The sequence below is a fragment of the Chamaea fasciata genome, unplaced genomic scaffold, assembly GCF_029207755.1.
Source record: "Chamaea fasciata isolate MVZ Bird 193981 ecotype frontalis unplaced genomic scaffold, bChaFas1.0.hap1 SCAF_3, whole genome shotgun sequence".
Lineage (NCBI taxonomy): Eukaryota > Metazoa > Chordata > Aves > Passeriformes > Sylviidae > Chamaea > Chamaea fasciata.
In genome coordinates, this window is record NW_027094088.1 from 108964582 (window position 1) to 108989181 (window position 24600).

A 24600-nucleotide genomic window follows, 5' to 3' on the forward strand; every position below is an offset into this window, starting at 1 on the left:
CTTGGCCTTCTACACCACAGGCCAGCTTCCCTACTGTCTCCGGGTGGTGGACTCCCATGTGTCTGCAGGATCCCTGCAAGCCAGGGATCCATCACCCAAAGCACCACATGCTCTGCAGGCACAGCAAATCTTCCCATCACAAAAAGCCCAGAACAGATGAGAAACCTTAAAGCTCTGAGGCAGAGTGCATGTGGATTCCTCCCTAAAGGAATCCCTCCAAAACAAGGAAAAATACTTAATATAGAAAAAAAATGAACTGCCCAGGAGAAAGCCATGTGCATTCCCATATGGCAGCCATGGGGAAGGGCTAACAGGGCATTCAACAACAGTGAAGGAGTCAGAGGGCCACTCTGAGCTGGCACTTACACTCAAAAACTTTGGAGTGATTACTGAGAGCAGTCCTCCTTTTGTAAACATTTCTGTTATGCCTGCGTGGGTGTGAGGGGAAGTGCGGCTCTCAGCGTATTCCTTCACAGCAGGGCACATTGTGGGTATGCTGAGACAGCCTGGGCACAGTTCAGCTGAAACAAATCAGCAGGGCGAGGCCTAAACTCATGCACAAACAGCTCCATCCTGTTTGCACTTCCAGGTGAACCTCCACAAAGCAGGAAATATTTGGTGTTGTATATTATTTAGTGTCTAGGTTTTGCTGTCACATTTATAGTCAAGGGACATACGCAGGGTTCTTGACCTTTGTTGTCTCTGACTGACTGCATCAAATGGATGGTGGATATTGATGTTTAATAGACAAGGAAAGTCTTTAAAACTTAGTCCAAGAATAGATGCACCCCATAAAACTAAAATTATGAAGGAAAGAATGAAAAAGCCCATCTAATGACCTGTTCTCCCGCCAGTAACATTGGCTTTCCAGTATCACAACTTCACCTCTTCCAACAGAAATCATCACAGGATCATTTGGGTTGAAAGGAACCTTAAAGATCATCTAGTTACAACCCCCCTGACATGCAGAGGGACACCTTCCATGTTCTGGTGTCAATGGAGAGAAGAAAAAACCTGCAAATATCCCTGAAGAACAAGTTTTTCCACTACTTTGGCATTGCATTGTGAAGCACACTGATTTTCTATAGGAAAAAAACAATTCCCCCTTTTGCCAAGCTGAGTTACATGACTAGAGCATGATCAGAAGCTGGCAGGTCCTCAGTGTACTGTCTATAATACCCAGACACAACATGCATCACACTCTCATTTAAACCCAGCCATCAGCTCTAGCTCTGGCTGTTGCTGGTTGGATTAGTGCTACTGCCAGTAGTAAAAAACTAGCTGTCTGGAGCTATCTCTGGTAAACACTTAGAGCAAATATCCTCACTTCTGATCTTAACAAAGCCAAGATGATTTTCTGCATGAGTAACCCAACTATTGTTGTAACACCAACCCCCTCAGCAAAACAACAACAGCAAAATGCAACCTTCTTCTCTTCTCTAACTCTTTCTTAGGCATCTTTAAAAGCCCAGGGCTTCATCTGAATTGACAAATTCAATCAACAAAGTCAAATCCAGTGGAGTTACACCCCAATGTAGAGAAAAGTAATTGAGACCAGATTTTGGCCTGAAGAACTTCTAAATCTATTTCTCCTCCCACCCTTCCAAGAGTCATATTTTTGAAATGAAAAAAAAAAAAAAGATAAACTGAATGAATCATGCCAGTAGGCAGCTAAGTTTTAAAGGGGGGATAGAGGGAAAAAAGTTAAAAGAATAATAGGAGGGATGCAAGCTTTATGAAATCAAGGTCCACAATGGCAATTTGCCAGTCAGAGGATGCAATCAATTTGCATAAATTTACAGCAATTTACAGCAGATTCAGCTTGCACTGTCCCTGAAATCAGTCGCTGTCTGCCAGTGAAGAAATATCCCCTCACCACCTTCCTGTTAAGCCAGCTCTGAAGACTTTAAATCTGCTTAAAATGCAACGAGAAATGGAAGCATTAAGTGCTGAAGTGCATGGAGAAGGGGAAGAGGAAAAGGGAAAAAATGAAGGTTTCACAGGACTTGCCTTTGAGGGCTGTTATTTCAGTGATGAAAGTCACAGGTTGCCTATAGATCAGCCACTGCCACAGTGGTGATGGAGCATGAAACCTCACTTAACTCCCACTTTGCTGTCCCCACAGCCCAGCTGATGGGGTCCTCACACCAACCACATTCCTGCCATTACACCCGTGGCTTTTCCAGGCCTACAGAAACCAATCCTCACCAATTGCATATTAAAAAACCAAGTTTTCCTTGTCTCACACTGGAACACTGATGCAACAGCTCAGTGTCTGAATGGGAATGTAATTGGATACATGAACAAGTTGCATAAGCCTGCAAGGGAAAGGGGGGAAAAAAAAAAAAAGCAAATATACCAGTGACCAAATGTGAATGGACAGGATTCCTGATTTACGGGCAGCAAGTGGGGTTCAAATTGGATCTGCACTGCCTCAGCAAAGGCAACTGCTTATTGGACCATTTGTTTTTTAATCACCCTTCAATGTAGCTTTTGCTGAATCCTAGTTAAAATGCCATGTTGAATAAGGGCAACTCTGTGCCTTGTTCTGCCACAGCCGGATCCTGTGGTCGGTTAAGGACTGTGCTGTGATTTGTACTACCTGTACTCTGATATTCCAGGAAAATAAACACAACCTAAACAGAGAAAAGAAATATAAAAGTGAACCCTAAAGTGCTGAGTTCTTTCAAACTCAGGTGTGGGTGAGCCAGGCTTTAAATAATATGTCTGTTTAATCATGCAATAGCTATGCAAGGCCTCATGTGGAAGAAAGCAAAATGTTTATGTGCTTACTAGCAATAATATGGATTTTGTGTAGGAAACCAGTATTTACTGTTCTAGTTATTGGAAATGTATTATTTCCCCTAAATAATAACTGGGTAAAGAGATAATGAAACCATACTATTTATAAAGGAATGCTTGGTTATTTCCAATAAAGGTAATTTAAAAATCCTGTTTTTCAGACAGAAGGATCTGTTCCCCTTTTAACATGTACCCAAGCAGTGCTTATGTTAAGAAGCCAGTGGCATTCCGAATATTCCACTACAATAAGGAAACTGGTGTTGAAGGACAGCCCAAGCACCTCACTCCCTACCACCACACCGAGCAGGAGGATGTTCAACAATTTCCCACTCAACACCTGATCAAAGGGTGCCTCGTCCATGGCATCACCTTTATCTCTCCTTGACATGGTTTGCGTAGCAAAGAGTACCCATTCATCCCATCAGAAGGATCCCAGAATAGGGACTGTCTGCAAAAAAGCATCCCGGCACTTTGGTGGAATGTCAGAGCACATTGAGTTTTACAGATGACAATCAAGGTCCCAAAGAGCACCCAAAAGCCTGATAAAAGCCAGTGCAATTCTCAGAGCTTGCACTCATGTAACATGCTCACACCAATCACCTAATTAAACGGGATGGCCACCAGAGAGCAAATGGAGAGCTGGCTCTTGGACTTTTCTAAACTGAGGAGGAGGCAAGGGTGGGAAACGACATCAGAAATACTGTATCAGACCACTTATTCACTAGAGTCCTCACCATTTTGGGGGAAATGAGAGCAATTTGGAATTATAATGTATCCCATAACCTTGAATTTACCCAACAACAAAAGCACATAATCCACAAGAGATGGGAAATAACAGCCTGCATCCCTCAGCTCAGCTTACTTCCCTCTGCCCTACCAGCACCACGTCTTCCCTCTCTCAATGAAGCCTCAGCTGGTGCTTTGAACTGCTGCCTTAAATTTGTCGAGAAAGCAGGGAATGCCACAAAGCTTTGTTTCCAGTCAGTCTTACTGAAAGCTCATCTGAAGTTTTCATCTTCCAGATCTGTAAATACTGCTGCTGCCTCATAACGAGGTAGAGAAGTAGTCTATTAATCAAAGCCAGCAGAACATTTTCTACAGGAGGCATTTATGTGAAAGAGAGCAGCATATGAAGTTACACTTAGTTAGGAAGAAAATTACATGGAGATCTCAGTTCTTGCGCTTCAGGGCATAAGCTGATCACCAGATGGGGTCAGGAAGAATTTCACCCTCTTTCGTTCCTAGATATAGTGTTGCACAATAGGTAAACTATGGAGGCACAAGGAAGAAGGAAAAAAACCTGCTTATAGCCTGGATTTCCCCCCTGCTTTCTTGGGAACTATGTCTACAAACACTGCCAGACAGAAGACTTGGTTAGAAAAAAATATTGTGTTTGAGTTCGGCAGTTCTTACACAGAAAATTATATGCACAAAAGCCCTGATTTCACATGTCCAATGAACCAAATATGAAGCCTAGCCATAAAAACCTGCTCCGGGAAGCTGGGGGGCAGCAGGTACTATGTAATGGGTACAATCAACATATTTAATATAAACATTTTACACTAGTTAAAAGTGAGACTTTGAGATCTTGGAGAACTTTGCTACAGCTCATGGGAGCAATTTTTTTGTTGCAATTCCTTGAGCACTTTGGGTTCAAATTAACTCATTTACTTCCTTTTCTTACTTCAAATTAATAAACCAGTTGAACTTAAAAAAAAAAGAAGGAAAAGAAAGAAGAAGAAAGCCACAACACTTTGTTAAAACCACTGAGTTTCAGCTGGTATCATGTCAAAACCACTTGAAACATGAAACTAGAAATCTTCCTAGGTTGACTCAAAGACTATGTCTATACTAGGAGTGCATTACCAGGAAAGGAATACTGGTGTATAATTCTGGCAAAGGACTCTGCTGTGGATGCAACTGTAGCAGCAGAAGTGAGTATTAAATGGGTCTAGGGAATTGAGCCAAGAGCTTTGTTGACAGACTTGCATCTATCTGAAGTTCTTCAACAGTTCTAACAATTGGTCAGGGGTAACACCTCTTTTCATCCTGGATAGACACAAGCATGTCAGCGCAAATTTAGAATCTAGAAATACCCAAAGTTAGATAGAAGTTGTTTTGAAACTCTTTTGAAAAATTTAACCAGCTATGACTTTAGAAAAAAACACATTGGTTTACTTTGTAGGTTTCAGAGTTTTGCTGTAAACTTCTGGCATGGCTGCAGTTAAACATCTTATTTCAGCCTTCTAATCTGTGACACATGGTGGGTGCTTTATGATTTCTCTCAGCACAATGAAATCTGTCTCTCAGCATGCAATCATTAATGTTGCATACAACCCTCACGAGCAATCTTTGGAGATTTCTCCATAACCCAGTTCATTTGCTGTTACTGTGGGCAGCACTGGTGGTGGAAGGGAAACACCATGTGAGAAGATTGTATTATTACTCTGATAAAAAGACCATTAAGAGCTGGCTGCTTCCCTTAACACGAGTGCAAAATAACAAGGCTGAATAAAAATGTTCATTCTATTGTACACTAAAGGTACTATTGCAACACGGAGAAGGCAGAGCAACACGGCAGTTAGAATTTCACCAGATCCCTACTCAAATGGCCTGGATTGACTATTTCAGATTTATGGCCAAAAGATATTAAAAAAAAAAAAAAAAAAGAAAAAAAAAAAAAAAAAAAGAGAATACATTTTCAGCTTCAAGCACTATGGAAAAATTCACTTCCCACCTAGCTTTGCTTGGAAAACATCCCCCACTCTGTAACAGCCTCTTTGACTGCAGCTGAGACACAAATTTCCATAAGCAATTGCTACCAATGCCTGTGCAAGTCAAACCTATGGTTCTGTCTCTTACCTGTAATCTGACTCTGTCCTTGTGGATTAAAAGGACTTGGTGCAGAGTTCAGAGAGGGCCGTGGGCTCTGGGTCGGGACCCCTACTCTCATACTGGGATGAGGAATGCGCCCTAAATCACTGAGGCGTTCAGAGAACAAACTAGGTTTAGAGTCATCAAGCTTCTGTCTGTGCCCTGGAAACAGCAAATCATAAAATAAAAGCGTTAATACAAGATTTAGTAATTTACCACACCCCCCAAAAAAACCCAAAATGGTCTCTAAAGACCTGTCATAAGATTTAATGGATTTACAGGTATCTCAGCTACCCCCAATAACAGAGAAATATTGTGAGGGGGTTGTGTTTTGGACATGGTTGTGCTGGTGAAAGCCTTATCGAGCACTGCTGTGCCCATACACATGTAACATATTACAATTTGGATCAAAATTAGCACTTATCAGAACACCCACACAAGGATTTTTTTTTCCCTTTTGTTGCTTTAACTACCCAAGGTAGTTAAAGAGGCAAACTTTAACTTTCCCTTCCAAAAGCAAGCCTCATATGTATATACAACTTATCAGCTGGGACAGTTACTCCATGCCTGGCTTATATGTTGTGGATTTTTGCTAAGAAAATGCAAACTTTTCTTCTCCCCTTATTTTTTTTTTTCTTTAACTCTGTTGTAGTTAGTCATTAGGTTTCATTCCTCTGTGAGATTTTCCACAAAGTAATTAGCCCCTGTCAGTTGAGAAGACCAGTATCCAAGGAAAACCTCAAAGGCCGCTTGCCAGAACTGAGTCTACACACTCTTGCATGGTCAGCCTTCCCCAGTGCTCCTACTGCACTCACCTAAAACAGGCCAACTGCCCCTGGATATACTTGGAAAACTCATTTAGGGGTGTTTTGCTGTCAAAATATGAAGGGGGAAAATGGCAAAAGCACTGGGATGCCCCCAACAGTCCTGCTCATGTTATCATTGAGATGCTTCAAGAGCAAGGGCTTTGCTTCTTTAATGGTTGTAGTTTTGTTCCTAGGTTTAATTTCTTTCCCAATGATGCTCCTTGTCCAATGGTGCCTTCAAACCAGAGGTGCAGAAGGTGTTATTTCTATCATTCAGCATACGGAAAAACAGGCATGCATAGAGATTAAGGACAGGACTAATTTTACTTAACTTCAGCCATTCATAAATCAGGCATCTAGTCTAAACTCTTCTAATGTAGACTTCCTCTTTGGTTAATGGAAAGAAATAGCTACTTCCAGAGGGCAATTCATCTCATTTGTCTCTGACACTCTCCTTAAAATGGCATGATTCACCTCCTGAATTTGCTTTCTCTTCCTTCTCTGATCAGAGAGGGAGCACACATGACTGGTTTAATTAGACACCTTTGTCATTAGTCAACGTTAAATGGAATGAAGCTTAGCCTAAGTTACAGATCAAGGTCACAAAAAAAGCCTCTGGCAGAGCTGAAAGGGGGGCCCAGACGTCTTGATTTCAACCCAGAACCACATCTGCCTCCATGCCTATAAGCAGTGCTGGGGCACAGGCACAAACAATAACTGGGGGAATATTTTAATGCTTTTAACAATAGGAAGGGTCCCTGGTAGAGTTTGGGCTTGAACCCTTCCAAATAATCACCAGTGGCTTGAGATAAACTGTGTTGTCCCTCAGCAGTATGAATACAGCCATCTGTCTGGAGTGTACAAGAGGTCATCTCTGCAGACATGGGAAGATTTTCCCATCAGTCTTTGGGTCATAGAATCAATTCCAATACTGTTTAATTTATTTTAGAAGCAGAAATGAGGCCAGTGAATCTTGAGATTGAACTATCAGGCTACCACTGCTAAAAAAAAAAAAATGCTTTTTGACAGTAATTCTCACCACAGTACTGAGTATATGGGTTCACACTGTATAACTGCCACCACAGTGCCAACATGACACATAGGCAATGCAATATCCAAACTAGATAAATCCAAACGGGATTCAGAGAAATCATAGCTCTAGACACAGCTACCTAAGGATTCAGGTAGGGAGATGAGAGGAAACTTGACGGGATTTAACTTTGGAAAAACTTCTCTAGCAATTTTAAAAAATTAATTAGTTGACCCATAATTTGGTACTTTGAAGTCTGGGTTTTCTCCCCCGTAATGAGTCAGTCTAAAAGGACGGGGTAGGCGGGAGCCTTCTCCTTAGGGAGAAAGTGTGCTCCATGTTAGAGCTGCCATGGCTGCCTACTCCTCTCTTCAGAAAGTATCAACCCCTTTAAATAGGGAATGATTTTTGGTGGGTTTTTAAAAACTCCATAATAGAAGCTTAATTAACAGGGTCGCATCCAAGCTCTAGTCTTCAGCATTATATTTGCAGTCCATTTAAAATAAGATTTGTACAAGGTGGGTGCTGCTAAATCTGAAGAAATATCTTCACACACACATGCAGTCAGTATTCTCTCGGGATTTCTCCCTCTTCCTTTCCTCCACAATTTTTATATATTTGCTTTTCCCTTTGCCAGTCATATTTTCCACTCTGTTTTTTAAAGAAATCACCTTCCCTTTCCTTTCTCTCTTCTGCTCATTCCTGATCATACTTTGGCAAATTGAACAACGCGGGACAGTGGAAGGTGTCCCTGCCCATGGCAGGGGGTTGGAGCAAGATGATCTTCAAGACTCCTTTCAACCTAAGCCATTCTGGGATTCTGTGAAATTCAAGATGTCTCAAAATAAGGCAAATGTGATCAGCCCATCTCTGGTCTCACACACGAAAACTGATTTTAGCTGGAAATGAATTCACTCCCAAAGTGAGTTTTTTTAAAATTTCTGTAGAAAAAACCCTGTGCTATGTTCATGTAGTGACCTTTTAACTAAAGAACCACTAACAAAATGGTGCATAATCTATTTCAACTGTCCTCAGGTAATTCAATAAATAACTTATTACACAGGTCACCACCACTCCTGCACTAATCTGTGCCAGATAACCCTCAGCCTTGTTTTCATCACATTCTGTTTGGTCTTACATAGCTTTGTTAGCAGAGAGTTTATGCTTAATAACCTGTATTATAGCAGAGTTCTGGATAACAGAGCACTTTAGGATAGGCAGGGGAAAAACGGGAAAAAAAAAAAAAAGAGAAAAAAGATTTCCACATCTGGTTGAATTGAAATGATCTTTATATCTGAGGGTTTGGGTGTTGCCACTTCCCCCCCCCCCAAAAAAAAAAAAAAAAAAAAAGAAAAAGAAAAAAAAAAAAGAAGAAAATAAAAGTAGGGAAGAGAGAGCTCTGTGCACATCTGGAAGACCCCAGGCATCAATGGAACTGCAAGTCCCCAGAAACCAGCAAGGGGCCAAAGGCAGACTTGCCTTCCCCTTCTGGACATTTAAAATTTAGGGTTGCAACACGGAGTCATGTTGTGACAAAGGGATCCACAGAAGGAGCCACAGTCCCTGAGTGAAATATCCCAGGGAGACAAGATGACATTGCAGCTTTGCACGTTATGTGTTACTCTGCTTTGATAAAGGCTGAGACGTGCTCACACTGAAAGTAAGCAGGAAACGCAACAAAACCTTTCTATTCAGGAGGTGCTCACAAAGGCGTGTGGGCAACTTAAATAAACGTCCTGCCTTGATTTCTGTGCAGGAAAAAAAATCCTGTTAAGTATGGAGGAGCCAAGAGGTATGGGCTGAAAACACTCTAAAAAGACCTTCTGAGTAGCACATAAGCAGCAGCAATGAAATATGTGATACATGTTTAAAACTCATTCCACAAGCTGCTTTTCATCTCTCATTGATGTATGTGTCCGTTGACAGAGAAATTCCTGATCCCAGGGGAGTGTGCTAAGAAAAGCTGTATTCCTCAGTCTCAGTACTGAGGCGTAATTTTATTTCAGGAAAAGAGATTAGGGTAGCAAGTGTGGATAGTTGAAGGAGAATCCATGATCTGCTGCAGCAGTGAGTACATTAAAAAGCAATATAAAAGGTATGTGAAGAGTAGAATAAAACAGTGTTCCAGCTACCCCAATGCCTGCAACACTGCATTTAGTGCCTGTTGGTCTGTTACAAAGATGAAATTGTAGAATGGATTGGGCTTGAAGGGGAAAAAAATGGCTGTGGGCATAAACAATCTTGGATGTGAAATGTCGTCAAAAATAAATGAAAGCTGACCCATGAGTCTCTGACTAAGGATAGGACCCAGTGGCCACTGGAAAAGATCAGGTCACAGGTGAGGAGATGGGAAAGAGATGAGAAAAACTGAGAGTTCATAGTCAAGAGTCAAACAAGCTGTTCTGATTTCTCTGCTGGCACAGTACAAAACATGCTGGATACCAGAAATTCAATGTTTGCTCCAAAATAATGAGAAATATTCTTATCTTTCACCACTACTCAGTTGTTTCAAGCCAAACACCAACCTGAGTATAAGTTTCTGGAGACAGAAACATTGTCATTAATCCTCTCCAGTGCCAATTTTGGCCATTTTACATGAATCAAACCAGAAATCAATACTGAGAGTGCTATAAGGTCAGTGAAAACTGCAGCCAGCCAGTCAGTGCCTGTGTTGCTGCTTCTGCTTGCCAGCCCAGCACGGCCTCAGAGCATGTTCGTGTGGCCCATGGAAGCTGACATTCAATTATCACATCCCAGGCATGGCAGAAGATGTGAGGAGTCTTCATCTCCAGCTTAATCATTTCAGTTTAAACTAAGCAAAGGACTGACTCCCAGATCAAAGCAAGGCCAACTCGAGACTGCTGGATGTGGTAACTGGAAAGGGACGTGAGCTCGTCTCTCATCACTGAACTTCCACTGCTCTGCTGGAGAAGGCAAGATGTAAATTGGGCTGTGGAAGAGGCTGACTTGCAGAATGCAAATATGGTGTTGATGCTTGAAGATTTTTACCTCCTCGGGGAGGAGGGGTGTGCGTTTTTTATCTTTCAGCTTGTGGGTGTGGAACTGAAAACTAATCAGATTATGCTACACGTGGCCTTGCCAGATGCTGACACTCAGGGACTCCCTTTCTTTGTACCGTGTACACCACCCACCAGCTTTTTTGTGTGGTTTTTTTTTTCCTGGTACCCAGAAGATCTGGTTACCAGATTTTCAGCAGATGCTTTTATCACTCTCCACTGGGTTAGCTATTTTCAGTCATCACCCAGTTCTATTTTTTTCTTTTTTTGCTTTAGCAAGAAGTATCGTGGGAGCCAGGTATTTCCATAAAAGAACCAAGGGATGGCAGAAAGGTCATGGCAGTAAGAGCCTGGGCGGTCACCTGCTGGAGACACATTTTCTGGGATATCCCAAGCAGAATGGAGAGCGATGACCCATCGTGAAACGCCACCATGGCTTCTGTCTGCTCCATGTTACGAAAGCTCTCAGCACCAGATAGTGAAATTTGGAGTCATTCCTTGGAGAGACTACAGGTGGAAAAGGCAGACAACAATTCCTTGAACTCAGGGGCTGGTAACCGAGCATTTCTACAGCTCTGAGTTCAGTCAACCCACTGGAAAAAGGACTTTTCTTCAGGTTAAGGGATGGCAGAAAGAAAAGACACTTGGTTCATGACCTATGAATTTGTAGTCTGTGCACCTCTGTCTCTTGACTCCAACAGAAACACAACAGAGGTCAAGAACCCAAGTTTTGATTATTCCCACTGTTCTCCAAAGGTGAAGTGGTTTAAAAGGTAAGGAGTGGGCACACTTTTCCTTACTAACCTTATATGTCTTTGAGACAAGCTCTGATTTTTTCTCTTTTAACCAGCAGCATTCCAGTGTACATTGTAGTACATGTACTCTTCTGCATACACATTGTAGAAGACAATTTCACACGACAAAAAGGACACACTACCTGTCCTCTGAATTTCATCACAAATTCTCCTTACATTCTCTCTGCAGGCCTACCTGCATTTCATCCTGTTAGGTCCTGTGGATCAGGGGTTACTGAAAGGTACTGATATGGGCTTGACTGAATTCAGGTACAGGCTGATAAAGCTGAAGTCAAGGGACCCACATTTATGTCACAGTAAAGAAGTTGAGATGTGAGCCTAAGGCTTCCTAACAGCTGTAGTGCAGGGACTGAATAATGCTGAGCATTCAGCATGAAGCAAAAATATTCACTGTTCTGTTACAAATTTCAGACAATACTTTACTGCAGCAATATGTCACTCCAAAGCAGTGTCAATTTATGCACTGGAGGTAAAAATAAAGGAGCCATAAACCAGAAGCCCAGAAGATTCACATTAGCTCTTTGCAAGGAAAAAACCTCTGAAGAAAGTCTTGAGGGTCCCTCTTGTGTCCCTTGTCTTGTGACAAATTGTCATCCAGGGCTGGTTTCTCCCCACCCAATCCTACTGAATGCACCCAATCCAAAGTTCATGGAAAAAAACCCAAAACACAAGAGCCAAACAATTTTTGCCCAGTAAAGGAGAAAGCTTGGAACCCTTCCAGTCTCTTAGGTAAAGACACAATTATGAGAAGAAAAATATAATCCACCCAAGAGACATAATTACATAATTAGGCCATAGGCTGTGCATAGGAAAGGTTCTTATAGTTCATAAAACAAGGAGCTACATAGGTGCAGTAACTGTAGTTAATTCACTCAATGAAGGAAAAAAAAAAGTTTGTTTTTTAAATAGCTGAGAGCACCGGTTTGCATTAGACTGGGAGCTTATTCTCCTGACTGTACACAGAGCCTGTTCGTGCCAACAGGAGTCACTCAGGCGCAGGCAGAAAACAAACCCCCGTCTCTTTTTGTTCTTAAAAAGGGCATATTTTTTACCCAAAGCAGCTAAGGCCTGCACCTGAAACTGCTGCAGAGGAAAGGAAATAAAAAAAGACAGATGAATGCACACTGAGGAGGGGCTCAGTTCCTGTGAAACAGATCTAATGTGTCTCCATTTGCCAAAATCCTAATGAGCCTCTACTCCCTGAGCCCTGCTCTGCAGACTAATGGTATGGGTCCAAATGGCCACATCCAGATCCTGGGGGAACCAGTGACATTACCATCCTTCCAGAGCTGTGGCTCCTACCCTGGGTGAGCAGAGGCAGAGGGAGATTGGCACCTCTGTGCTGAGGCCATGCCTGTGGAGCACCTCTGGTGTTGATGGTCATCTCCCCACTGTTTTACTGGGAGCAAAGGAAATGTTCTCTCAGCTCATCCCGTGGGCAGCCCACCCAGCACAGAACAAAAAGAGTAGGTTGGAGGGAGGAAGGGGCAGGAAGGGTGAGAAGAAATGATCCATGGGGGTGTAACCTGTGTCCCTTTGTAGCCGTGGGAATGACTCTAAAGCTTTTGAGAATACAAAGTGCTTTCTAAAATTCAGCTGGGGGCTGTGAAGAGCATGGAGCCAGCTGAAAGGTAGAGCCAGAGGCCGGGAGTTTTCAGCAAACTGCAACAGCTGCAAAGGAGCCTCCTGCTCACAGAATTTCTCTATACAGAGAGGTGAAAAACGCCTCCTTGGAGTAGGGCTCTAGGCTGCTTGTCTGGCAGCTGAGGGACTGATGGGGGCAGGTGGCAAGGGCTGAGCTGGCCAGGCACTGCAACGGGAAAGGTGTGTTAAAGCAGCAAAATTGGAAGTTTTAACAAATGAAGCAAAAAAGGTGCTTGAGAAAAAGGACAGGCTGAGCAGGAAAGGGCTCCCTCCTACCCTTCAACTCCTGCCAGAACTTCAGGACTCATGCAGCCCTCTGCTCTGACTCTGCACTCCAGGTGAATGAGCCAGGTCTCCCCTTGCTGCAGTGGTTGTGCCGTTCCTTTGTCTTTTCTTTTTGAAAAAATTTTCAATTCTGATTAGGATTTTGAAGCTCATTCTGCAAATTTGAGCAACACACAGTAGGATCATCAGCCCAAACAGGCCAGGTCAGGGAAGGAGCAGGTGGGACTCCCATGCACCATGATGCTCTGCCTTCACCTTTATCCATCCTTGATGAACATAAAGGAATCTGTGTTCACGTGTGCCAGGAAACCAGCTAAACATTGCTGGCATGGCCACTTGGAGACATTTAAGACAACTCATATAAACAGAGACTGTCACGCAAGTCTCAGTCCTTGCCTTAGCTCCCTTTGCATGCTGGTATCTGTTACACTCTCCGCCTCCTCCTCCCCCTTTTTTCTTCAGAAGCAGGGATGAGGGAGAGCAAGGGCGGTCCCAAAAAGCTCAAGAGCTCCTCATTCTGATTTATCATCCTCATGTACGCAGCAAAATCTTTGAGAAGTAAAGTTTCCCCCTCCACCCCGCCAAGAAGGTATCTATCCTGCAAATATCCCACCAATTTCTATTCCTTGTTTGCTGCAGCACCAGGCAGTAAAGTCATAGTGAAGAAGGGGGTAAAGGCGGGGGGGGGGGGGGGGGAAGAGAAAAAAAGTCTCCTTGAACTGGCTTCCCTCCAGCTGGCAGGAGCGGATGGTTTTCTTAACGCTTGTGAAACCTGATTACTTTAAAAGAATGAGAAGGGCGGGGGATGATGTAAACACAGCCATTAAACCAGACTTAAGGCGCTTAGTTTAAATCTAGCATAGAGCTCTCGGATGCTGCACTGCTCTCGAGACATCAATAGGTGCATTTTCATTTCTGGTTTTGTTTTACACCCCGAAAACCAGGGGCGCACTGCACGCTGAACACTGCGGTTACAGTGGGAATTCAGGCATGGAAGACACAACAGTTAAGCAATAATGGATGGATGTGTGTGTGTGTTTGCTATCTTTCAACAGATTGTTTTGCTGTGTTAGAAAACTACTGTGTTTATATCCATGCAGCAGGTTTTAAGCAGACTGTTTAAACTTGAATAAGGCGGGATATTTCTAAAATAACCTTGCTAATACAACTCAGATGGCTAAAGAAACCTGAAAATGTGGTTAAAAAGTAAAAAAAAAAAAAAAAAAAAAAAAGATGCTGTTTCAATCTACACTGGTGGGTAACATGATCTAAACTCTGAAAGAAAACACTCTTTACAAGTTCAGCTTGAAGGATTATCTTGTGTATCAGCACCCTCTGTGGCAGAGTAGCATTTATCCACGTATCCACCCATGTTAATGCTGTTGCATAATTTACTACAGCCGTGATAGACAGATAATTGCTTTATCCACCCAAGTGTAATAAACGGAGTCTGCTATGTTAATCCTTGTGTTCTTATTGTCGGCAAATGCCAAGTAAGGGAGAGACGTACACTGAAAACTGTCCTCTCCTTCCAAAACTACTGGAGTTTACTCACCCTCAGACCTGCTAAAGTGTTCTTACTGCATTCCACTCCCCTGCTTGCAGCGCCAAGTATTTTGAGTAGTATCAAGTTATTGTTATATAAAGGGCACCTACACTCAGGCTATATGGAGGCAAAAGCCAGGATGTAGCAGCCTTTAGGGAAAAAAAAAAAAAAGAAAAAAACCAAAACAAAACACCCAACCAACCACTCTCAAACATCTTTTCCTACTCAGTAAGTAAAACAGGCCAAGTATTTTCTGTTCCTGGGCATAGCACAGAAAGTAATTACCTGTCCTTCTAAAACTGGACATCTATTCAGTTTGTGTGGAGTCTGTCTGACTGTTGAAAAATGTCATTTAGCTGCTGGCCCATCAGTGTTTTCCACAAAAATCTATAAAGATTTTTTATTTTGAATGTCAAAAACAGGCGTATCCTTTAAAAGGTTTACAAATTCCTGGCGGCTCCATGAGCTTAGGTTTGTGGCATCAAATTTGTAATGACAGTTTGATGGATGCCTCCCTTTCTTCCTCCTGAAAGGTATAAGGAATTGGTGGTTTCCCAATAAAAATTACGTTTAACACTATTCTTTGCTCGTATTTTTACTTGCAAATGCATAAAATGTCTGGTGCTGCTGGCAATGAGTGGCTTTATGGGGCAACTTTCATGCTACATGAGGCATTCAACTTTTTGTGTACTCAGAGCTCTTGCACAAGCACCTACATGATGTGCAAGTTCTGAGGAAGGACAGCCTTAAGCAGCACAAAAACATTGCAGCCGGGCTTAAGAGAAGAAACTGGCCTGAAGATGTTGCCAACAATCCTGCAGGTGACTTGCAGCTTTTAACCCTTGTTATGCTCCACCTTTCCCTGCCAATGCCAGCAGGAGCATTTCTGGCTCAGGTGGAGGCTAAGATGGATTAACTTTGGCTTTCAGGTCTTGGAGAGAAAGAAAAAGGGTAGGTTTAGATTAGATCTTAAGAAGAAATTCCTTACTGTGGGAGTGGTGACATACTAGAAAAGGTTGGCCAGAAAAGCTGTGGCCGCCCCAACCCTGGAAGTGTACAAAACCAGGTTGGATGGGGCTTGGAGAAACCTGGTCTAGTGGAATATGTCCCTGCCCATGGCAGGGGCTGTTGGAATGAGATGTTTTAATGTTTTAAAGGTCCTTTTGAACCAGAACCATTCTATGATTCTATGGTAGAGAAGATAAAACACAGCCATAGAGGATGAATGAATGGGGGTTTGGTGTGACAAAGCTGACCACTGACTATCATTACTAATATTGAAATGGAAAGCGTTTTATGCATCTTCAGCCAATTAATAGCTGATACTTCCTTTAGTAACTTGGATGATGCAACACAAAACACAATTATAAAATCTTTGGATGACTTCCAGTAAGGTAGACTCTTCAGACTCTACCTTTTCAGACTTGGAGAAATAGGTCAGAATTCAGAACAAACTTTGCAAGGAAGAGAAATTGTGCTTGACATGTCATTAGTAAGATGACATGCAGTAAAAGTTAAGTGCTTTGTGTTACACTTTGGAGTAAGAAGGCAAATGCACCACAATGACAAACCTATTAACCAGCAGCACTGCAGAGGAGATCTGGGGGTGGCAGGGAGTTGCAAGTTGAATAGGAGTCAATAATGGCATTCTGTTTTTTTTTTTTCAAAAAAATTGAGTAAATGTATTTCTGGGAAAGATTAATGGTCATGTTGCATACAAGACATAGAAGGTATCTATTACAGGCTGCTCAGAAGTGGTGAGACATCAGCTGGACTGCTTTATCCAGTGTGGGACACCACCCTCTAAGAAAGATGCAGACAGATGAGAGAGAATTCAGAGAACAGGATCACAACAGGAGCGATAACAGATTCAGAAAGCATGAGCAACATGGAAAAGTTGAAAGAAATACATTTGTTTAGTCTAGAAAAGAGACAAGCAGGAAAGGACATGATAAGAGTAAAATGTTTTCTACAGAAAATGGTAATCGATTGATCTCTGTGTCAGCTGAGAACAGCGCAAGAAAAAGCTTCCTTCAGCTGAGGTAGAGGAGATTAAAGAGATTAATGTACAGTATTAGCAAACTCCTTTTTAAGTATAAAGGAAAAAAAACCCCACTAACTCCAGACTTGGTAAGTAAGTGGAAGGCTCAGTAGTGGAGGATTTAAAAATTTGGACAGATGTCAGTGATGATCTAAGTATATCTAATACTTCCTCTGAGGAAAAATGGACTAGGTCGCCTGAGGTTTCTTTTAGCCCTGCAGTTCTGGGGCTGAGTGATTGTCTGTGCTTGGTGAAGTCACGTACACAATACTTTCTCCATGCAGTCAGCAGCCCCTGCTAACTGAGGGCCTGATGCTGTAAAGAGCTCAGGACCTTGAGCTGCCATGAAAGGGCACAGCAAAATGCAGGCAATGTCTGCTCAGCTATTCCTGTCTACAGAGAACCCATGGGGGTTTGAAAATGCTGGTCTTAAACCCTCTGTTCCAAGGTTTCCTACAGCTCTAACTTCAGAATAATTATAATTTCTTTGCCTCACAGTGGATATTTCAAGATTGACTTCACCATTAATTTAGGGAGCAGGACTCTGAGTGTCCACTAGTTTTTGAGGAATGCACAACGAAGTAAGACTAGAATTTCACACCCAGTTCTTGAGAGTATTCCTGCAACCCCCAGTGAAGGTCCAGATCCTAATCCATAATTGGATTGCTTGTTGCTTTCTTATCTGTGTGTCTGCTGGTTACTCAAAGAGACATGGTCCCACAAAGAGTAGTCCTGGCCATTCTTTTGTTAAAAGTGTGAAGAACAAGAGACACCAAAATGACAAATTTCTTGGGGAAAACCCCAAAACACTAAACCCAGAAGCAATGGTTTTGAACAAGTTATGTCTTCTGTGAGAGTGTAGAGAACTCCTTAATGCAGTGGACTATAAAATTCTGGGATTTTTCCAACAAGACTGCCTCATTATTTACATTATTTCTTCCTGAAAGTGCTTAATTTATAATTAGCTCTGGAGTTGGGGGGGGGGGGGGGGGAGGCGAGTTGGTGGAAAGGAAAGAAAAGCTCATTTCTGCTGTGGGCAACACAACCCCAAATCCCATCCTTGCTACAGAAACTCCATCCCTGCATACATTCATCAACACCAACCCCCTGAGCCCTAAGGATGGCTGCCCCTACCCCGGACCAGCTGTGTATTAGCATCATGCCCAAAAATCATGAGATGCACGTTGCTGGCTGAAGTCAAGCCTGTCCTTAGGGGCTCTGCAGGTTGCCAATTCAGTGCCTCAGCCAGGTGTTCAACCTGCTCAGGGGTGATGTCTCCTAAGAAAGCCCCAGGGGGGACAGAGGGGAGGGAGGGGAGTGACACAACCGCATTTGGCCGTAAGGAATGTGAGATTTTTGTGAAGGGCTCTGGCAGGGGGCTGACCCTTCTGCCGACAGTTGTTAAAGTTTGTTTAGTGACGGGGAGCCTCCCATGAACTTAAAAACAATAGGAAAACAGAGTCCTGGAGAATAAATCTCGCCCCCTGCCCCGGTTGCCTGCGCGATTGGCTACCAGAAGGTAACAAATCCCCAGGAATGCGGGCGGCGGGGGGACGAGCCCGTGAGGCGGAGCTGGAGGGTGGCCAACACAAGCAGCGGGTGATGCCATTCACAGAGCGGAGAACGGCGCGGAGGAACACCGGGAAAAGCCTGGGAAGGGCTGCGGCCACTGCAGGAAAGATGTGCCCTCCGACAGCTCCGGCTGCTCCTGCAGGGAACTCCGCAGGAGCTCATCCCACAGAAACCCCAAATACCTCTTCTACTGCTTCCAGCCATATCAGGTGGAGCAGAAAGTGGGGGTCTCCTCAAAGCGTGGCAGAGGAGATCAGTCCGAGAAGGACCTGGGTTTTATTTGTGAATTCACGAGTCTCCCTTGCCGACATACCAGGAAAACTCAGAGGGTATAAACTTTTGGTCAGCAGACAAGGACACAGCATACAAGACAAGGAAAACACTGACTTGTCACCAGGCCCCTGACTTGCACAATCCCCAACTGGATTTTTTAGAGAAGATTATAGTTCACAGGCTTTTCTTTTATCCTGCTGTAACTACTTTATTTTTTCACTGATAAACAGGATTCTGCTTGGGCATGACTGAAAGGGGACTTTAAACAAGGGCCTGGAGTGATAGGACATGGGGACATGGGGAACTGGCTTTAAACTGACAGAGAGGAGAGTTAAATTATACTTTAGGGAGAAATTCTTTCCTGAGAGGGTGGTGAGGCCCTGGCCCAGAGAAGCTGTGGCTGCCCCATTCCTGGAAATGTCCAAGGCCAGGTTGGACAGGACTTGGAACAACTTGGTCTGGTGGAAGGTGTCTCTGCCCATGGCAAGGGCTTGGAATAAGATGATCTTTAAGGTCCCTTCCAACCCAAACTGTTCTGTGATTCTATGACACTGTGGGTGCAATCCTCTGGAAAAAAAAAAGGGAAATCCAAGAAACAGAAGCTGTAAATGCCTAGTTATAAAAAACACAAGTTGTCCAAATGGGCAGCTGTGTAGTTGATGGTTTCAAAGATGTACAGAAGCAAACACATACAACTGTGTATGTGTGTATATATATATATATATATATATATATATATATATATAAATGCATGCTTCCAGCTTGGAAAGACATTAGAGTACATTGGATCATCACTGGCAGGTGTTTTGAATAATTTCTATTTTATTAATATTTTGGTGCGTCATTAAGTTTGGACACCCACTGCATAGTACCAGTGGAAACCATCTCTGCAATGCAAGAGTGGCAAGGATATTTTATTATGCTCTACTAAAGCAGGCAGAAATAACATTGAAGTACTTAAATTCTGGAAATACTCATTATCCCTGTGCTATTAATATCACCTCAATAGCTCATTCTATTTAAAGCAAGTTTCTTTCTTTGGGTTTTATTGTGCGGGTGGCAAATCCTCATTTAATTCAGAGGATAAAAATATATGACCCTACAATTGGAAAAATGGGATTGTCTGGGGCCCAAGCCATCTGCCAGAGCCATGAACAGAGGCTTTACCACCATCTTCAGTGGGAGACAGCCTGGCCTTAAAGACTTTACAGCTTGTTCAGATTCAAATTTTAGTAGTTTCTTTGATTTTAATGTCATATGACTCATATTAAGAAATAATATAGCTGCTTCCACTGTAATGGTTACAGTTCTGTCTCTGCAGGACCAAAACTTCATCCCTCAGTTATGGAATTTAGGTACGAGCTCTCTGGTCTACCTTTTAGCCCCACTGTTTGCTTTTTTTACACAAAGAAAATAAGGCACACTCCAGCTCGAGCCATGGATCAGAGGACAACGCTTTAGGAGAGTTTCCTTCTTCTCTAAGTACAACCCTGATTTAATTCCATCAAAGAATGACGGAAAATAGAACGCAAAGTGCTCTTCCCTTTTGTCCAAGAAAAGTAAAACGAGCAACCCTGGTGATGTTGAAGAAATTGGATATCTTCTAGTGGTGCCTTGCCTTGTTTTTTTTAATAAGCAAAACTCATCTGTCTTAACCAATTTAAATGAAGTAAAAAGGCAACAACAGAAAAGAGGGATGGAAAACTTTTTCCAGCTTCAACACAAACTCTGAGGAAGTCAAAGCTTAAAAAAAGAGTGATTTTTTCACTAAAAGTCTACAGAGAGCTTAGAACTATGAAAAAGAAAGAAATCTGGTTTTTAACTCTTCTCCAGGTAGGATGGATCATTCCTTGTCCTTGCACTCCAGCTTCCCACAGGCTCCATAGGATTATTCTCCTTTTGGCAGCACAAGGGAGTTTGGCCGTCAGTGTCCCCATCCCTGACCAATTTTGAAATCAAAAAAAGTTATTCATTCCTTGACAAAAGATTCCATGTGCTAACAATCCCCTTTCATCAAAGGAACAACATTAGACTAGGACTGAACCGAGTTTCTAATGCCTGATGGATTTAGATGGCCAATCTACTGCCAAGACTAACCCCCAGCAGCAGGCAGCATTTCTGACACAATACTGGTTTAGAATTACATGTCTTGTAATATACATTCCCTTCTCCATGATACTGATATTTCATGGCATCTTCTGAACAGGACATCCATTCCTACCCTCAGTTTCTCACCAGGTGTGGGGGTAATTTGCTTCCAGCACATCACTCGGATTTGAGACTGAAAAGTGTTTTTTCCTGTTTTGCTTTTCTGTGATAAGATTTCTTGATACACATCTGAGAATGGCTGGTATCACTGCTTGCTAACATTTTGATTATGTTTCTTGCTTTCTTGTTGATTGGGGTCTAAACTCTCACTAAAATAAACAGATGCACACTGTTGCTGATGAATTTAAAGTGAAGTTAAGACAAGTGAACTGCTACCAAACTCTGAGATTTTCACACCTTGGCATTTACAGAATCACAGAATCAACTCAGTTGGAAAAGATCTTTGAGATCACTGAGTCCAAACCATGACCTAGCACCACCTTGTCAACTAGACCATGACACTCAGTGTCACATCCAGCTTTTCTTTAAACACCTCGAGTGACGGTGATTCCATCACATCCCCGGGCAGCTCATTCTGATGCCCAATCACCCGTTCTGCGAAGAACTTCTTCCTAATGTCCAGCCTAAACCTCCCTGGCACAGCTTAAGAATATGTCCTCTTGTCCCGTCTCTGGTTGCCTGGGAGAAAAGACTGACCCCCAGCTGTCTGCATCCTCCTGTCAGGGGGTTGTAGAGAGCAATAAGGTCCCCCTGAGTCTCCTTTTCTCCAGGCTGAGCCCTGCCAGCTCCCTTGCCCTCCTCAAAGAATTTGTGCTCCAAGGTGTACTGTAATTAAAACCTGCCCTTCGCATTTCCCTTCATGTGTGCATTAAGTGGCCTCATTTAAAGCCAGGCAACATCCTTTCCATTGGTTGTGGTCTCTGAAAGTCCCGCTGCCTATCCCAAATTTAAGCATAACTCATTCTGACGGCGTTTCTCAGTTATGCAGGTTTGCTGTGTACACATGACGGTACATTCCTTCCGTGGCTCTAATTTTGTTCCGAGGCAGCCCCAATTCTTGCTGCTGCAGTAAGCTGAAAGCAAGAGTAGATGTGTGTATGCAAACAAACACACCAGCACCCTCACACGTGCAAAAAATGACATTTTTGTGTCTGCTCACAAGGAAAAAGACGGATTAATTATGCACAAATATAACAACTTTCTCCAGCTCTGCCGAGAGATGTGAAAGAGAAGTGGCCCTGTACTCACGTCTCTTCTGAGAATTCTGCCATATGGTTTTAACAGAGGTTTATTTCCTGCAGCAAGAGAGAGCTGCAGATTCTCAATCCAACCAAAATAATTATGCAGACAATTTCACTCCATTACTTGCAGTGGAACCCAAGCTGTGTGGTCCTCACATGCTTGCTGACACCTTTAAAGAGACATTAAACCATTTTTACATAAAATTCCCTTAATGGGTGGGATGTAGGATGAATTTCCTGGAAGATTAGCACCTGTCGTGTTGCATAAATTGTGCATCTGACTGCTGCATGAATTCCTTTGGTTGGTAGACAGCAAAAATGTGATTGAAGCCTCCAGAATACAGCAAAGAATCAACCATATCTCCACGGAGGGAAATTTCCCCCCCTTGCTGAGGTTTCCTACACAATTTTTTTACCTCCCACAGTTGACCCTGAAATAGCCCAGGACATAAGTACAATTGGGTGCCCCACACCAAGTACAAGGAAATGGAAATACGACTTTAAATTTCAGTGTTGGGTTGTGCTGCAAGCACAATGCAGAGAGTTTTCTGAGAATGTTTTTTTCAGAGCCACCCTGGGCTGCAGATCTTTTCCCTTAACTACTGAGATCACAGTACAAAACTTCCAATCTTTCAATCAACGGTGGGTAAAGAATCCAGGGAAAATGAAACTGCTTTGACTCGAAACAATAAAATGTGTATTAAAACATCACCTATCCAACTCTGAATGTAAACCACAGGAATACTGTAAAAACAGGGATGTTAACCAAGACACACAGTGATTAAAGAACATTTTAAAGGGAGAATAGAGACCACCCTTAAAGCATGGAAATATCCCTTTTGGACTAAAATGCAATCTCTTGTTTTTTGGTTTGGTTTTTTTTTGTTGGGCAACTGTGCCTGATTTTAGTTACGGTAGCTCGTTTATGGAATTAGCAAACATACTACATTTCAGACAAGCAAATCCAATTAAATCAGAAGAAAGCACACGCATACTTTTAGTGTGCCAATCCGTCTATGGTGTCAGAAAGACATGATTCCAGGCAGCAAGGGGGGTGAGGGAAGGGGAAAATGTTTTTCACTGGATTGTAGGATTTTTCATAGTATAAAATGCTGGTTGCTTCAGATCAAAAAGGTAAATGCAAGAAATAATCAACCAGGGCAATAAGAACAGAGCAGAAATCAGGTAAATACCAGCAGCAAACCACAGGGTGAATGGTGCAGGGGGTTGTTTTCTTGATGTTTTGCAAATCTTGCTACTGCTGGAGGCCGCTGCACGAGCACCTTCCTGTGCCGGGCACGGGAGCTCTGCAACGGTTAATGGCACACGCTGCGTGTGTGTGGCCTGAGCAGCAAGGAAACCCGGCAGGAAACATGGTTCTAATCTTTTTCTAGTGGCAATTTCAACATTATGCTACAGATAAATTATGGTAATGTAAATAGTAAAATCCATTCCTCAGTTCTTCGGCTCGGCGCCTGCAACTACCTCAGGTTTCTGCAGGAGGGACGGGCAGAGGACGCTCTGCTGCGGGGCAGAGGTTTAGTCTCAGCTCTTGACAGTGCCATATGTAAGGCAGTCTCCTCTCTGCTTTCCCTGCCATGTTTTATCCCTTTGTGTTGTAAGTTTTGGGGAATTTTCTCCTGTTTCAATTCTGGGGAACATGGTACTGAAAAATCCCTTCCTAGCCATGGAGTCACAGAATCACAGGATGGTTTGTGTTGGAAAGGACCTTAAAAATCACCCAGTTCCAATGCCTCTGCCAACACCTTCCACTAGACCAGGTTGCTCCAAGTGTCATTCAGCATGGTCTTGGACACTTCCAGGGATGGGGCAGCCACAGCTTCTCTGGGCCACGTGTCAATGCCTCACTACATTCTGAGTAAAGAATTTCTTCCTAATATGCAATCTACATCTCCTCTCTTTCAGTTAAAAACTGTTCTCCTTTGTCCTATCACTATGTACTTGTGTAAAATAGTCCCTCTCCCTCTTTTTTACAACCCTCCTTTAAGTGCTAGGTTGCAGTGAAGTCTCCTTGGAGCCGTCTCTTCTCTAGGATGAACAACTCATCCTGTCCTCACAGCAGAGGTGCTCCAGCCCTCTGAGTGCCCTCAACATGTCCATGCCCTTCTAATGGTGTGCACCCCAGAGCTGGATGCAGTATTCAAAGGTGGTGTCTCACAAGAGCAGAGTAGAGAAGAAGAATCCTCTCTCTCACCTGCTGCCCACCCCTCCCCAGGACACAGCTGGATTTCTAGGCTGTGAGTGCACACTGTTGGCTCATGTCCAGCTGTTTGTCCACCAGTCACACACCTTACTGAAAAGCTATTGCACCTCTGATAAAATTACAGAAGTGTACTGACCATTATCAAACTGCCCTTGCTAATACAACCAAATAAGGTTGGTTTGTTAAGCTCACAGACTTTCTAGGTTCCACATCTGAGCAAAATGCTCTGACTGAGCCTCTCAACACAGCGAAGAACCACTGAAGACGTCAGCGACGGCATTGTCTTTCTGTGACACACTAAAAAAAGCTACTAACATATTT

The 24600-nt window shown here is 43.0% G+C and overlaps 1 protein-coding gene across 4 annotated transcripts in view; it reads right to left on the reverse strand.

Moving 5' to 3' along the window:
* Positions 1–24600, reverse strand: part of RUNX2 (RUNX family transcription factor 2) — a 157656-nt gene that overhangs the window by 97211 nt on the left and 35845 nt on the right. For 3 of the 4 annotated variants that reach the window (XM_066180063.1, XM_066180065.1, XM_066180064.1), the window contains exon 4: positions 5665–5838. The exons of the other annotated variant lie outside the window; for it this stretch is intronic. In XM_066180063.1, the coding sequence (XP_066036160.1) occupies positions 5665–5838 (174 nt within the window). The remainder of the gene's footprint in view (positions 1–5664; positions 5839–24600) is intronic. 4 annotated transcript variants of the gene reach the window in all.